General features: G+C 38.3%; 1 protein-coding gene across 1 annotated transcript in view; it reads left to right on the top strand.

Moving 5' to 3' along the window:
* Window positions 1–15,946, top strand: part of PLPP1 (phospholipid phosphatase 1) — a 74,720-nt gene that overhangs the window by 24,370 nt on the left and 34,404 nt on the right. Inside the window, exons 2-3 of the mRNA XM_076362471.1 lie at window positions 7,563–7,714; window positions 11,171–11,451. Of these exons, the coding sequence (XP_076218586.1) occupies window positions 7,563–7,714; window positions 11,171–11,451 (433 nt within the window). The remainder of the gene's footprint in view (window positions 1–7,562; window positions 7,715–11,170; window positions 11,452–15,946) is intronic.

The raw sequence follows: 15,946 nt of genomic DNA, 5'->3' as shown, positions 1-15,946 counted from the left end.
ACTTCCAGTTTGGTACTTGTACAAATCACTCTTACCAGATGCAGTTAATTTAAAATAAATAAATTGCAGCAACTTGCTTGTTAAGTCTGTGGACTTGATATTGTACTTTTCTCAATCCTTCAGGTACATTTGTTAAGGTACATTTGTTAATGCAGTGATGAAGAACACACACAGTGTATGAAACTGGGTAAAATGGTTGGCAGCCTGACAGTGGAAGGAGCTCCAGACAAGGGCTTTTAAAATACTCAGTGAAGCTTGGTCATAACTATGAGAAAACCAAGTAGTCACTGTGGTTTGGAGTTGTTTTTGAAGGTATTATTTAGTGGAGTATACAAAAGGGAGAAATGTAGGGAGAGGGAGTTACAACTTAAATACTTTAAGTCTTGTCATTTAAGCCCCAGTCTGTGCCATAGATTTTTTTTTTTCCTTCTCTCAAGTCTCATACCTAGGTACTAATAACTTACTGTTGACATCCAGGACTTAGACCAGAGACTCAAGGGGGTGGCAAAAAAGGGAAGGGACTGCACCAGAAACCAGAGATGAGCAGGGAAAGTAAATGAAAGAGGGGGAAAGTTCCTTTTGTGCTGCTGCTTGTTTTCCTTCCTCTGGCTCACCCCATTGTACCTCTTTCTGCTCTGCCTTGAGCAGCGAAATGCTCATGCAGAGAGATGTTTTTTACCCATCTTTTCTGGAGAAAGCTGAATAACAAAATGCAGCAGTTGATCTTGGTGAACTGTGGAGTGATAGCATAAGCATATTTCTTGCTAGGTGTGCTCCTGAACTCTAAAGCTCCTTTTAAGAAATTGAAAGTCACATTGTTCTGGTAGTGAGGAGAAGCCAAAGTCTTAATTTAATCTGCAGAAAGCTGTACGATACCATAACCAACCCCCACAGAATGTGGGCAGTTATACAGAGTAATACTCAACTCAAGCTTTAACAAAATGCATGTTTTTCCAGGCAGGATTTCTAGTGTTGTACAAATGAATACTATGGATGTTTTTGCTGATGCAATTAGTAATGAAATCTCTACAGCATATTCGGGGGAAATGTTAGCTTGTGCTTTCTATATTAATTTCTGGTGAAAGGAGACTTAAACCTCAAAATACTACTTATTAAAAAAAAAAGCATAAGTCTAGGTGTCACTTCTGGTTTAAAGCTACACTAATGAAGTTGGCATTAGATAATAGCACAAAAGTGGTGGTGGCTTTTCTTGAAGTGCTGGGAGAAAAGACAACGAAATCTTTTAAATGTGTTTTGTTCTAAACTCTGGAGAAAGACTGTTCCTACCCACTGATTAAGGACAGATGTTTAAAGCTATTTTGTAGGAAACACATCCACTGTTTCCTGGTGTCAATCACATCTATTCTCTTCCTAATCCCTTTAATACACCAGGCTAAAGGCAGCATTTAAAAAAAATCTCATTATTTAGATCTGTACATTTAAATGATTACTTCACCAAAATCTTAAGAAACTAAATAGTCATGGGATTAGATGAAGAATCCTTAAATGTATAAATAATTCATTGAAATGTGAGAAGTGAACAGTAGGAGTAAGTGCTCTCCCTGGCTTTCTCAAGGGAGGAAGGTACCAAGTAGAGATCTCCAGGAGTCTGCCCTGTTGAGTATAGTCATAAATGCCCTGGAGAAGGGTGTGTGCACTGAAGCAGAAAAGTAGGGTACTCGGAGCAGTAAATATAAAAGATGACAATAACATGGCTGATGAAATCCAGCGTGGATAAATGTCAAATGATGTCCTTCCTGAGGAGAGTGGAAAGGACAACTTGAGGGTGGCGTATAATGTGATGTTCCGTCTCTTCACTGGAGTGGTAATGATCAGCTTTTAGTTCCATGGAGAGACCAACTTCATGCCCAGTAACTGTGAAGAAACCTAATTAAGAATAGAAACTTGGAAAGAAATAGACCTGTGTTATACACGATATTTATGGGAAAAAAAACCCAACATAATTGGTCAGAAATCACTTCAGCTTGTGAGGAAATCTAATTCATTATATTGTGTGACTCAGACTATTGGACAAGTGTACTGTAGTTGTTTTAAAATATTTAGTCTTATCAGTTGAGCTGCTTGCGTTTCTGCCTCTTGTATTCTGACTGAAAGGCTGTTTCAGAGGCCTATAGATCTCCCTCACTATGAGTATCTTTATTGCCAACTGTATTTGTAGCTGCTTAATTCTTGGTTGTTGTTGGATCAGTATTGCTCTTTTTTCTGGTATCTACTGCCTATGCAATTAGCTGATTTACAGCCCTTACGTTCTGCTGAACTGTGCAAAACCCAGCTTCTCTAGTTTTTGAGATGATGAGGAACGTACCTGAGCAGTCCTTCTCTGTCTGCATTTAAGACAGATGAATTAAAACCAAACATGTTTGCAAATTCTCATTGAATGCTGTTTCAGAAGAAACTCTTGTCGGGTGGCTAAAAGTGTTAATGCCTTTGGAAAGACTTGTCTAATGGTCACACTATTATACTGATGTACAACAACCATAGGAAGAAGACATTATTTTGCCCTCATATTTTGAACTGACAAGCTCCCAGCTCATCAGAGTTGTTTAATGTCCAAGTGCATGACTCTGAACTCATTATTGCTCAAATCTCCATCTGTTCTCTTGCTTCAGTCTTTAAGAGTTGTTTTGCAGGCAGAACTGGCTGACCTTGATCTTCCACTGTAACAAAGAATTTCCAGCTCTGTCAGCAGCACGTCTACTAGTTACTCATTAATGATGCTGGCATATGCACTGAATAACACTAGCTTGTTGGCTTTATCCTTGAGATTACCCTACTGGTAACCTCTTCCCAAACTTAAAATTCCTCTTAACATACCTGTTGTCATCTTCCCTTAGGCAATTTCTTCACTGTGTTACAATTGACTTGGAAAATGAAGTATACATCAGGGATGCTTTTTGGTATTGTCATATGGGAAGTATTCGGTAGAGAGCCTTTAATGACCCTCTGCCACCTCCACTCCTTACTTAAAAGGAGCACTTAAACTCCTCAACTTCTTCTACTTTCATGTAAAACTGAGCCCAGCTAATTTTTATTAATTCTCCTTTTTAATGTGCCCAACTCTGCCCTTAGAAATTGTAGCTTATTTAGGGGAAAACGGATATTTGTAGAAAAAGCAGGGCCTTTCTTTTAACTTACTGTGGCAACATGTGACTATGGCAGATGAGCAGGACTTCTTTTCCCAGTGATCTGCTGTTGACTCTTTGCTACTTCTCCTTGAGCAACTAGACTTTTATGTGGATAAATCTTCTGACAAGGAAATACACCACCTCCTATACTACTGTTAAAATTTGGTCTTCAGTTGTATCTGGGAAGTTAAAGACCTTGTCAGTAATGGTAGTTGTACCATTATGAAGACAAATATCACTTGGTATCTTCAGTCATGTCTAGTCCTCCTGTGCCAGGAGGTTTCATACTTAGGAAATAGCTACTGTGATGCAAAAACTTATTCCTTTCTTCTGAAATTATGATATCTCTCAGGATGAAAAAGTAATGTCTATCACAGCTATAGGGAAACCCCACTGCTGTACTTGCTACAGTAAGAGGCTTTGCCTCTTTCATCACTTACGCCATTCTTCTGCTTGTTTGTCCTGCTTGTACTAATGAAAAAGCCAAACTGTATTTTTCCCTGTCTCTGTGTTATCTTTGAGGGAGAGACTTGCACTGCAGAAAGTACTTAAGCTACATATTTGAAATAAATTTGGTTTGATTTTAGAATTGAAGTTTGTTTTTTTTTTAAAAAAGAAGAACAACTGCCTTAAAATCCCACAAAACCAGACTTTGCCGATTCATTTAAAACAGAACAAAACCCCTAAGCATTGTGAGAAGTTTTTCTTAATGGCTACACTTGCCAGAAAAGGTATGAGTTGCTGCCCCTCTGGTTTGACTTCTACTTTCCCCCTGCCCCCTCCCACTAGCTAATAGTGAAGCCAATCTATGTGTGTTTAAAAGAAGTAAATGAAACCTGCTGTATGGAGCATGTTCTGAAGGAGTAGGTATTGACATTGGAGAGTACTTTAATCAAAAAGGCATTAAAAGCCAGTACTGGCATGTTTTTTCAGGCTAATAACTGACCTGGATTGAGCAAAAGGTAAATTACAAATACTGTAGTTCTGTGACTTTCGTTTTCAGTTTAACAGTGTTAAATCAATCTGATCAATCTTACTGTAATCTGTTTTTTAGAAATTTAAAACTTTTATCTCAAGCTTTCATGGAGCATGTCTCCTTTCAGCACTGAAGTGTGCTGAGAACAGCAATAAGACAAATGACTGGTGGAATTACTTTTTAAAATTGTTTTACAGTTGGGGGAAACTGAAGAGACATTTAGTGAAGTTTACTATATAAGCTTTTTTAGCAGTATTGTATTTCAATGCATAGATCTTCCAATTAATTGTTATTGCAAACCAGGTAGATAGATAGAACTTCAGGATTCATACTGTCTTACCTAAATTTTGCTGGTTATGACTTCAGGAAAATGTTTATAAAGTTTTCTTTCTTAATTAGCAAAATAGGATTGGTTTCAGATAGAGTAAAAGAGGTAGAAAGAAATTATGAAAGAGAAGGCATTTTAATAACTTTAGCTGATTCTTACTTGCTTAAAAAGCAAAACAAACTTTGAGTTGTTTAGTTTTTTGTTTGCATGATGTTTATATAGGAAGGTGCTGCAAGCAATTACAGACTAATTACACCATAATCTCAGTGTTGCTGAAGAGTGAGCACACATTTCAAGCAGCTTCTCTTTGCATGGAAAAGCACGTCATCACTGCACGAGGGACTTCATTCCCATGATCCACATACCATTGCTTTCCATTTCTGATTTAGCAGCAGGTAATTACATAAAAAAAAAAAAAGCCCTCCTCCTCCCCCCCCCCCAACACCTGAATAACCTCAGCACTCTGAAAATTTTATTTCCCACCTTGAGAAGCTGAAACATTCAGGTGTGGGTAGGAGGAAATGAGGAGTAAGCCACCATGACACCATTATTCATAGAGCAGGTCTTTAAAAAGGGCGATGCAGAGGTGGTGATGTGATGTCAGTGATGCCACCTGACTATGATTGCAAGTATTTGTGGCAGTGTGCTGAAGCTGTGATAAGGTTTTTCTAGGCTGAACTTAATTTTGTGAGCAACTGCTTTACCATGATGATTAAAACTACCTACTCTAAAGAAGTAAACCTGTAAATAATCAAGAGACTCTTATTTGTGTACGTCTCTTTCTCCAATTCTGGAGATCTAAAAAATACACTTCTCAAATATACAGTCTTGAATCTCGCTGTTAGTATGTGTGCAGGGCAAAGGATGAAGTTTTCCTTCCAAACATATTTTATAGAATAAATGGTGTTGGAAATACACCATGGCATTATGTTGACAAGTCACCTTCCCTCACCGTGACTGCACGCTGCTTCTGCCTTGCACAAGTTAGCTAAATACTAAACAACTGATGATATATCATGACATGCTGTCTCAATACCAACACAAGGGGAGGGTAGAAATGGGGTCTGGGCTGCAGAGTTTTTAATAAATTCTACTATTCTTACTATTAGGAGAAAGGGAGAGGGATTCTTTTCCTGGTAGGAAAGGCTATGTTTTTGCACTGCACTGCAGAGTCCAGCTCCAGGGCTCTGTGTTGGCTGGTGTCTGAACGGTTCAGTGTTTTGGCAATGCTCTGGCTTGGCTCTTAGCCCGTCCTGCTGTCCTTCTGCTTTGTTGGTGTGCTTGGACAGGTTCCAGAGCTAGGTCAGTTGTAGTCCCACTGGTGTGGAACTGGAAACAACCCCTCTTCGCAATGACAGTGTTTTTTTCTGCCACTTTCAGAGGGGAGGTTTTGCATGCTATTGATTTCATGACTGTAACAGTACAGAAGATACTTGATTCTTTGCAATGGGCTTAGCTGGAATACATGGGCACTATGATAAGCCCGTAACTGCTTGGTTGTGGAACAAAACTGTTGTGTCACTTACAGAGGCCGCTTCAAGGAAGTTTTCACTTTATGAGCCACTAGTTTGTTATTTGTTTTTCTGTGTCTGTTTTCAAACTGAAGCGTTCTTTTAAGCACTTTATGGTGGAAGAACAAAATTGATAGCAAATCATTGGTGAAACCACAGTATATCTCATTCGTGATGGGCCCAGGAGTAAGGCGTAGTTTGGAGGACTTCGAGGGTGGAGGTTAAAGGGGGAAGAGGGTTGAAAAGGATCCTAGGTCTTTTTCTTTCTTTTTTTCTTCTTGGAAATCTTGGCTGTGTAACTTAGTGTTTCTCTTCTCTTCCCTAACAGTTCTTTTACTGCTTGGTTGGTATCTTTTTTTATCCTTTTTCTCCTGTTATTTCTGCATTTACTTTTGTTTTTGCACACTTATTTGGGGGTAGCTGTGTATATGGAAAGGAAGAGGTGGGCTATGCCTTGACACAGAGGTCCTGAGGAGACAACTGAGAGTACAGCAACATCTTGCTCTGGGAGGAAGGAAGGAAGGAGGCTGTTTTTCATCCTTCAGATCCTTTACTAGCAGATTAGGAGTGTCTCCCCCCAGATGATTTGTTGTTTAACTCTAAATTGGTATGCGTTTTATGTGCAATACTGCTGAATTTTGAGCACAAAATCAATGGCTTTTAAGCACTTTAATGCCACTGGGCTGTACATCCCCAAGCTAAAGAAAATTATCTACTGTTTTGTTGAACATTCTTGGTAGTCCCCCATTTATTTTTTCCATACAGCTATTTCTTTCTGAGGGTATTCATCCCTGTACACAGACTGTGCAGATACTGTATGTGTGTCAAGGATGGAGGATCAGGGTTTAAAAACGTGATTCTATTAGTTTGTAGTAATTTGTATCTCTTGAGGTGCAATAGCATAAAACATTGTGCGCCTTAATCTTGTGTTCTGAGTTTAGGATGAGCCAAAGGCTTCCTCTTTTGTGGAAGAGAAGGGAACAAAATCTCCATGCCCTGAGGTTATAGGGCTTGTGCAGTGACCACATTGTTCCAGGGAACTACCCAGTGTCTGTGGAAGTAAGGGGATGGCGTGCATGTGTAACTTTTCCTTTTTTCCATACCTCTTCCTGAAAACTCCCTCTGCACTTGTACTCCCTGAGGAGCACCCCTTTTCTGCTTTCATGAAATGCAATTTATGCTCTTCTGACTTGTAAAGCTGTCCAGAGAAGGTATAAAGGGGCAACTGTTGCTCAATGGAATAAAGGAGTAATCGGTAATTGTGACAGTAGCAGCAGACTGAGCAACTCGGTGGTTGTCACTGAACTGTTTACTTAATCATGGTTTCAGCATGCTTCCATACATGGTTTCGGCATGCTTCCATACTTGATGTGCCACAAATGCGAAGGTGAGAGGAATCCTGTCCTGCTCTCCTTCATTCAACAGCCCTTCCTGGGAGCTGCAAAGACAAGGCAGTAGTCATTGACCAAAGGAAGTGCATAACCTTCTAACTTACTGCATGCCTGTTCCTCTTTATGCACTTCTCTTTGGAGATGCGGGGGTATAATCATCACCAGAGTTTGTGTTGCTTTTGTAATGTATTTTTTATTCCTTTTTGCTAGCTGGCTTGCCTTTTGCAATTCTCAATTCAAGACGTATCCCCTTCCAGAGAGGAGTTTTCTGTAGTGATGAATCCATCCGGTATCCATACAAAGAGGACACCATTTCTTATAAGTTGTTAGCAGGAATAATTATTCCTTTCAGTATAATTGTTGTAAGTTAAACTTTTCTTCATTGCATTTGATTTCAATGGGGGTGGGGAAGAGGGAGGAGGGGCAATCTGTTAATACAGACTTCTAAAACTATTCTGTAAGATTTCTCGACTTTAAAATAATGTCCTTAGACAAAGTGCTAAAGCAGTAGAAATGGTGTTCTGGCAAGAATAACTAAAAGGTTTTCTTTAATTGAGGTCAAACAACTAGAATTATAGAACAGAAAAAGAATGCCTTAGAACTATGGTGGCTTAATTCTATAGTCTGAGAGATAAAAACTTCTTCCCTTACCATATCAGTTAAGAACAACACTAATGTATTTTAAATGACTGTCTCAAGCTTTTCGATTTTGGCGGCTACTACTTTCAGAATATAAGTTTGCATGACCTGTTAAGTCAGCATTTTTATCTGCCACAGAGTAATTGGAAATAATTCTGTGTGTAGAAGTGTAACAACAGATACTAAATTCTTTAATAGAAAAATGTTATGGCTTCCAATCAGAACTTATTAAAAGCATAACTAGAATAAAAAGCCAGACAGTTTTTCCCTGGATATTTCCCCAAAGGTCAGGATAAAACGCTGGGCCCACTTGCGTTTGAGTTAATGCTAGGGCTCACTTTCATGCTGCATCTAACCTGGTTGAAAACGGGGTACTGTTCTCCTTCCCTCCTCTTCACACCACATCAGTGAGCTGGAGAGATTGCCTCTGCAACTGCCAGTTTGGGACCCTCTTTGACCACAGCTCCTAGCTCAGTTGAACTGGCTCAAGCATATAGTAACTCCATATCCTTAAGATTTAATTACATGCTGTCAGCTGAGCTAACCTAATAGCTTACTATGGACAAAAGGTGAGGTCCCACTATTACCCTGTCTTTTGCCACCTCTGGTGGCTTGTTTGAACCAGGATAAGCTAGTGAAATGCCTTAACCTGGTAAAAAACAGCAGCTTTCTTTGAGCTAAGTTGAGTGAAATGGTTCCTTGGAAGAATGCAGTATCAGTGCTGGGGCAAAAAGCGGTGGGAGCATGTCCTTGGGCATGGGCAGAGGGGAGAGCTGGGCCTCATCAGTTAACCATTTCGTGTCCTAAGTCTCATGGGACTGCACTTTAGTGCCAACAATGGCCCTTCAACAGGGGCTTCAAGATCCCTGTCCAGATATGCTAAAAAGCTTCAGGCTCCACTCATGGCTCTGTGTTGGGTGATGTCCAAGCTCACCAGAGCTACACTTTGAGCAGAGTTAAAACTCTTATGCCAAATAAGATTTTTAGGTGTATAAATATTTATCCAAGTATAATTTAGGAATCAAAGCTGGAAAAGGAGCAGCTAAAAAACCTCAGTATTGGCCTGCTGTTTCTCTGGGCTAATGGGTTAAAGTCAGGAGGGATATTATGGCAATCTAACTCTTTGATGCATAAGGACTGCATGGATTTTTATCTAGGTTCCAACATAAAGGTCAACTTGTAGCTTATGTTTGCTCTTGGGTGGAATTTTTTTTTGTAACTGTAGAAATGTGGGGCTGGGAATCAAAACTGACTTACCTAGTTTTCCTTTTCTTGGAAAAACTGCTTCAAAAACATAAAGAAATACTTCTGAAGCTGATAAAACTTTTTTGGTGTTTTTCTGTTCTATTAAATGGCAAGTGGTTTATGCTAAAAGATCCTGCCTTTTAAGATAGGACTATTTTTTTCACTGTTACTACTGTTGGTAGTCAATATTACCTAAAAGCAGCAGTACTTGGTCACAGCTGAAGTCCATCTAGCTTGTTACCTCATTTCTAGCAGTGGTTAAAATAGATGAGTGAGGAAGAACAGAAGAATAGAGCAAGCAAAGGTTGATGTTTTGCCCTCAGTACTTTGCTACCAGCCACTTGCAGCTCAGGGACTTCCTGAGTCAGAAAAGGCTTCAGTGAATGTAGTAATTCTTAATGGATGTATTTCCTCTGAATTTATCCAATCTCCATATGAGCCTGTATGAACATTTAGCTAACAGTTACCTTTTACATCAGGGACAGTTAGTTGTGAAATCAGGCTTTTCTGTCAAGATTGCTTTAAAATCAGATGGTAAAAGCAAATGTTGGTGTCATTTAATCAGTGCTTGGTCAGATTATTGAAGAAGAATACTCTTTGATGTCTGGGTCCAGAGAAGTAGCTGCATTGACGTCACCTAATTTTTTGTCACCTCAGCTGACGTAAGTGACCTTCTTGCAGGTTTTGCAGCAGTGTTCTTTAAAAGGGATTCACTATTTACCAGTCATGGCTGTGATATTTCTGCTCAACTATCTTCATTAAGAGGTTACTCTCTGGGATAGGTAGATGCTGTATAAGAGCTTACCAACATCTAATTTATTGAAAATTTTCTCAGCTTTAGTCCATGTTCTGGTGTTTCTCTGCTTCAGTCCATGTTTTGGTATGGTGCAGAGTGTAAAACTTCAGTGTCATGCATCTGATGGGATTGTCTGTTTGCCTTAGTGTGCAAAGCCACTGACAGCTACTTTGTCTGCCCAGGTGTCAAAGTGTCTAATAACAGCTTCATTCACCAAAGCTCTGCTTTGCTGGGATCCTGGACTTGTCACTCTCAAGTGACAGTTGGAGCCATCATTTAATCTCACAGGATTTTTAAAGATCACTTTAAATACATGCATACAGTCCTCCACCCATCTGATCATCTGTATGAGTCAAGCCTTTCTGTACAAAATGGGACCATCTGGTTCAATATCCAACTTGTCTGGGGTGAAGTTTTGTACTTGGTTTAAGGAAAAACTTACTTTCTGCAAAAGATAAAGTTGCAGAAAAACAAAATTAAACCTGCTTTCCTGTCAACACTTGATGTACACTTGATGCATATACCTTTGACATGCAGGGTGAAAGATCTTGGAAAGACCTCAGTAATGCCTGTCTTTCCCTACTCTCTTTAGCGTTCTTTTCTCCCGTAAAGATTTAATTTTCCTGAGGAATAGGAAATTTCTTTGTTTAAATAACTGGCCTTTCACATCCGGAAATGAAGTCTAGACCCTTCAGAATAGTTTCTGGCTTCATAAAAAACCTAACAATTTTATGATGAAATAGAAAAATTCTTCTCAGCAGAAGTTTAGCTGAAGAAGATTCAATGTAGAATAAAATGTAATACTGGAGAAAATGTTTTTAATTAGGGCCATGCCTAAGTAATATGGATAAATGTTATTCTGAGAAGGCTTTGTTTTAATAAATATTTTGAAAATCAATAATATTAAGTTCAACATGAAGCAGGGTAAGGTAAAAAGTTGTTTGGTTTTTTTTTTTCTATATGAGTGTTTAAAGGTTGGGCATGGTTATTGCTGACTCTCTTGGAAAATTTAAATTTGCAGCTTAATGTTTATAAAAACCCCTAATTTCTGAAACTACATGTCTGAGTATTAGCAATAATAGAGTAATATCTTTAAGCAATTATCTTTCTTTAACTGTTGTCCTTATTTCTCTTTCAGATAATCCTAGGAGAGACTCTCTCTGTCTTTTATAATCATTTGCACTCAAATTCGTTTGTCAGAAATAACTACGTAGCCACTATTTACAAAGCCATTGGGACCTTCATTTTTGGAGCAGCTGCTAGCCAGTCGTTGACAGACATTGCCAAGTACTCCATAGGTAGACTGCGTCCTCACTTCCTCGCTGTGTGCCAGCCCGACTGGACACGAATTAACTGCAGTCTAGGTTACATTGAGAACTTCTCTTGTCAAGGAGACAAAGCAAAAATCAATGAGGGAAGGTGAGTCTGACTAACCTTGTATACTTAGTTGTAAGACCTGTTTCTTAACTTGGGACGATGAGTTTGGTATTGCTACTGCATCTTTTGTGCTTCTCCTAGAATAAAATTCTTGTAATGAATTTTAAACTTTGAGCCCTGTCTAGACACTGGGATTTTTTTCTAATTTATGGAAACTTGTTTTATTAATGTACAGAAGAATGTATAAATCATGTATTCATTTCTGCTTTTTTACAAAATGTGGGTGACGTTCAGTTTTGATTGGCTTCTACTTATGTTTCTAAAATGTCTGCGCATCCCAATGAAGAGAAGAATTTGAAATCTGCCTTCAAAATTGGATGTGGAATAGCAAGGAAAACAGTTCAGATTTAGAATGAAAGCAAATAAAAACTGAATGTATCCATAAAATAATAGAGGACTGTTAAGAGAATCACTCTACTCAGTTTTCTCATTATTAGGCATTTCATTACTTTAAATACTTGCCTACCAGTTCAACTGCAGCAAGACAACAGGGAAACAAAAATGAAGCATATGACACATTGAAGTCTTGTCACTGTGTTATAAACAGTGTTTGAATGCTACTGGAAGTGTTGAAGTATGTTCATAATAATTCTGGTATTAGAGTTGCTTGAGCTCCCTGGAAGCTTAGCTTTAGAGAAACTCCTTGCCATTCTTTTTCTGGAAGACCTATATATCCTCTTAGTCAGAACTTTTCTCAGTGTGTGTGGTTTTTAAGTACGTGTGTGTACGTTTTGCTCACTGTCCTCTGTGCTCATTTGCTCTTCTAGCATGTGTCCCGTATCAATCTTCAAGTAGCATGCATGGTATTCCTCAGCAGCCACAGAAAAATGTTGTATATTGATTTGGTGGGGGACCAGGTCCAGCTCCAAGTAATGCACAGCAGCTGTTCAAAGGTGCCAGGAGCAGTTTTATTTTGAGTGGCTATTGGTAGTAGAGGAGCAAGTGCATGGTGATAGATAGGCAATATAGCAGATAATCCTAAAATGGGCAGGTAGTAAATAGGCAAATTGGAGTTTGTTCTTTGAGAGATTGAAGTAGAGGAGTGTGCTTCATGGGCAGCTTTTTTTGTATTACTGATGCCCATAATTGTGCTTAGAAGACTTTTATTTACTTATGCTAAGCTATTCTAGACACTGATTTTTTTGGATGGATTTTGCTTGCCTGTGAGTAGCCCTGTAGAGTCAGAACATCCACTAGTAAGGTATAACTTTTATCTCTGTTCCAGGAAATACGTGATGTACTTCTGAAGACTTGTAATGGTCACTTTCTATATGACTGTCAACTTCAGTTTGGACAAAGGCAGAGTAAACAAAGGAGGATTTTAATGAAATGTAGAAAACAAAGAATTTCTAAACAGCATGTTTGTCAGACTTCTAAATGTTACTGACTTCTCAAAGATCTGACTTGTAGTAGAACAACCTTAATAATTGAAATAGAGATGCTACCTACCCTAAGGTGACATTGTCTTGGTATCTTGTCAGCTTTGCAAATTTTAGTGTGGTGAGTTAGCAGAAGTAATTGCCAGAAATGAACTCTTTAAAAAGAAGATGAAATGGTAACTTATAATGGGGGGGGGGGGGAGGGATACAGATTTTGTTGTATATTACATTGTGGTGGGGGTAAAATGTTTTGACTTTTTTTTACTTAAATACCACTTTTAGTGAGTTGACTTTCATTATTCTGCTACTATGTGAAAAGATACTTGTCTAAGTTTCAAATGGAATGAGTCTTTAAACAAAATATAAAAATCCTCAGGTGCTTTGTGAAACAGAATTGCGTGGCTTTCAGCATGAAACTGTAGGGTCAAAATTCAACTTGGGCATAGCTATGAGTCTTCAATTGAACTTCTGCATGAGTCTACAAATGCTTCTCAAATGTAGAGAGGGAAAAGGAGAAAATTTGAGTTGTGTGTAATGACTAAAATGGTCCTGAAATAACTTTGTTTTTTGGGGATGATGAAAAACAGAGTTAGCTTATCATCAAACAAGGAAACAGATTTTTGTTGTATGACAATAACATGGAGGAAAAATGGCATAGTGATCGTTTAGTTTTTGTTCCTCCCTGTGCAACTAGTGCTTTGAAATCTGACTTCCACATTAGAAGCAAGATTTGTCTGTCATCTCTTAACTGATGAACTGTTAGGTTTGTATTCCCAGCTACTATTTTGTTCCCTTTTTCTGTTGTCCCTATTACTCCCTAGAAAATGATGTAAGAGGGCTCTCCTCTTTGTCAAAGCTTGCCTTGAAGTGATGAGTTCAGTGTGAGCTCACCTGTGGTGCTTCTGTGCTCAGCTGAGACTTTTCCATGCACAGGAAGCTGTAAACAAAAAGTAAATTAGGGCGTGGTCAAAGAAGGGTAGATTAAAGTGGGACATTGCCCTGTACAGGTGGATGTCATGGATGCAGTGACCCAGTAAATCATTCTGGGTTTCTTATGGAAATTGGGCCATACATCTGAAAGGCTGGTTTCAATGATCTTAGATCATATGCCTACATACCTTACAGTTAATAAGCCACTAAAAGGAGGGAGTTTGATTGCGGAGAGATTTTGCAGCAAGTTGGAGAAGGTCAGTAGGCTCTCAAACTGTAACCCAGAGGTGAATTTCTGGATCAGTTGGACAAAATTATTAGCGGCAAACTTATTACCATCTACCTTAATTTGCATAAAATAAATATGCAGGTAGAAATACCAAGAAAGAATGAAGACAGGACAATCATAGTGTTGCATACAAAATCATATGTTCTGAACTGAACCTATTATTCCTGTGTAGTAGTAGAACTTGAGGTCATTTTTTGAATATTTTAAAAGATTCATGCTCAGTTATACAGTCAAAAAGACAAATCTAATCTTTGTTTACTATTTCTTAATTCATAGCAGAAAAACAATGCTTCCAGTGTAAAAATCCATTGTGTGCTTCCGCTATGCATATTGTACTCTTCTCATCATCCCTTCTTGTAATTTTATATTTATCAAAATTATAAAACAGTTTTGGTATGCAGCATTGCTGAGTAGATCAGAACTCTTGGTCTGAAATAGATTATGTGGGTGGGTGCTGAAGAGGTAAGTGTAAGACGGAAGTCTCTAAAGGATACTTCAGAAGTGGTACAGAAGTTGAGTAATGACCAATTGTTCCCATTTTCTCCCAATAGTAAAACTGGAAGGTGAAACATTTGGAGTAGTTTATTTTTATTTTTTCCCCCATGAAGATTAAGAGGATAAAGTAAGCTGTGGAACTCTTTGCAATGCTGGGATGTGTAAGTTTATAGGTGGGTTCAAAAAACCATTTGAACAAACTTCTAGCAGAATAAAACAAAGAAAACAACCTATGTTTCTGGAAGCCTGTAAATTATGGTTGGAGGATGACAGTGTTTTGGGCAAGCATCGTTGCGTATTTTGTTCCAGTACTGTTTTATGCAAACCTGATGTTTGCAACTCTTTGCATATGTCTACTGTGTTACAACATCGGGGCATGGGGGAAAGATAATCATTAGTCTTTATTGTTCATAAGTAATAGTAGTATTAAAATACATGCTAAAATACATATATGCTTTATTATGATTATAAACCAATGGACTTGTGCTTGATTGTCTAAATAAAGTGCCTGTGGGTTTTGGTTAGTTTCAGTAAGGTTTTACTTTCTAACCTGAGCTTGATAAGCTAGTTCTTGCTGACTGAAGTATCTTGTTTGCTCTGTATCATGCTGTAAACAGAGTCTTATTCCGTTTTAAATAGCTTAGGTTCTCCTTGGTAACTTTTATAGTGTGTTTGCACTTTCGGTACTACTGGTGGTTAAACTAAGCTGAGGGTCACAATCATAGTTGTGTGCTTAGTAAATTTCATTCATATTTGTTGAAAGACGCATGTAGGAGTTGGTATATATTTCTTGAAAGTATGTAGCACTTGCAGACCTCTAAAATATGCATGGAAATCACTAGTATATTAAAAATTGCTAGTTAAATTAAGTATTAGCATTAGAAACTGTACTTTTCTTCTGTGTCTCTTTGCCTGAAGAAAGGATTGTCTTACAGTCTTCAGCATTTAATTTAAGCTAGACACAGAAGCTTGGTATGAGCTACTTCATGGCAGTTTTCTGAGGGTGAATGACATAGAGAACTGCATTCTCAAGCTTTTATGAAGGTATTGCTAGGTTTGATGCCAACTAGTTGTGTGTAGAGCTTTGTAATATTCCATTTAAATAAATATTAAAAGTAGTAACTCAATAAAGGTGCTTGACCTGTGAAGGTGATGTTTCTTTTGAGTACCAAATAGCAAAGTTCTCCTTAAAGCACATAACACAGTTGAGTAAGATACGTATTTTTAAAATGTAGTTGCACTGGACAGAAGGGTACAGAAATTCATATCATGCAGTTTCTTTACTGGGAGACAGTGGCTTGTTTTAGTGTTTTAGGAAAGTAAGTTTAGTATACAAGCACAAGTTTTGGCTCTATGAATGAAGAGACATCAGAGCCAAGGGGTC

The sequence above is a fragment of the Aptenodytes patagonicus genome, chromosome Z, assembly GCF_965638725.1.
Source record: "Aptenodytes patagonicus chromosome Z, bAptPat1.pri.cur, whole genome shotgun sequence".
In the NCBI taxonomy this organism is placed as follows: domain Eukaryota; kingdom Metazoa; phylum Chordata; class Aves; order Sphenisciformes; family Spheniscidae; genus Aptenodytes; species Aptenodytes patagonicus.
Note: the sequence above shows the minus strand (reverse complement) of the source record. Positions and strands in the feature narration are given on the sequence as shown.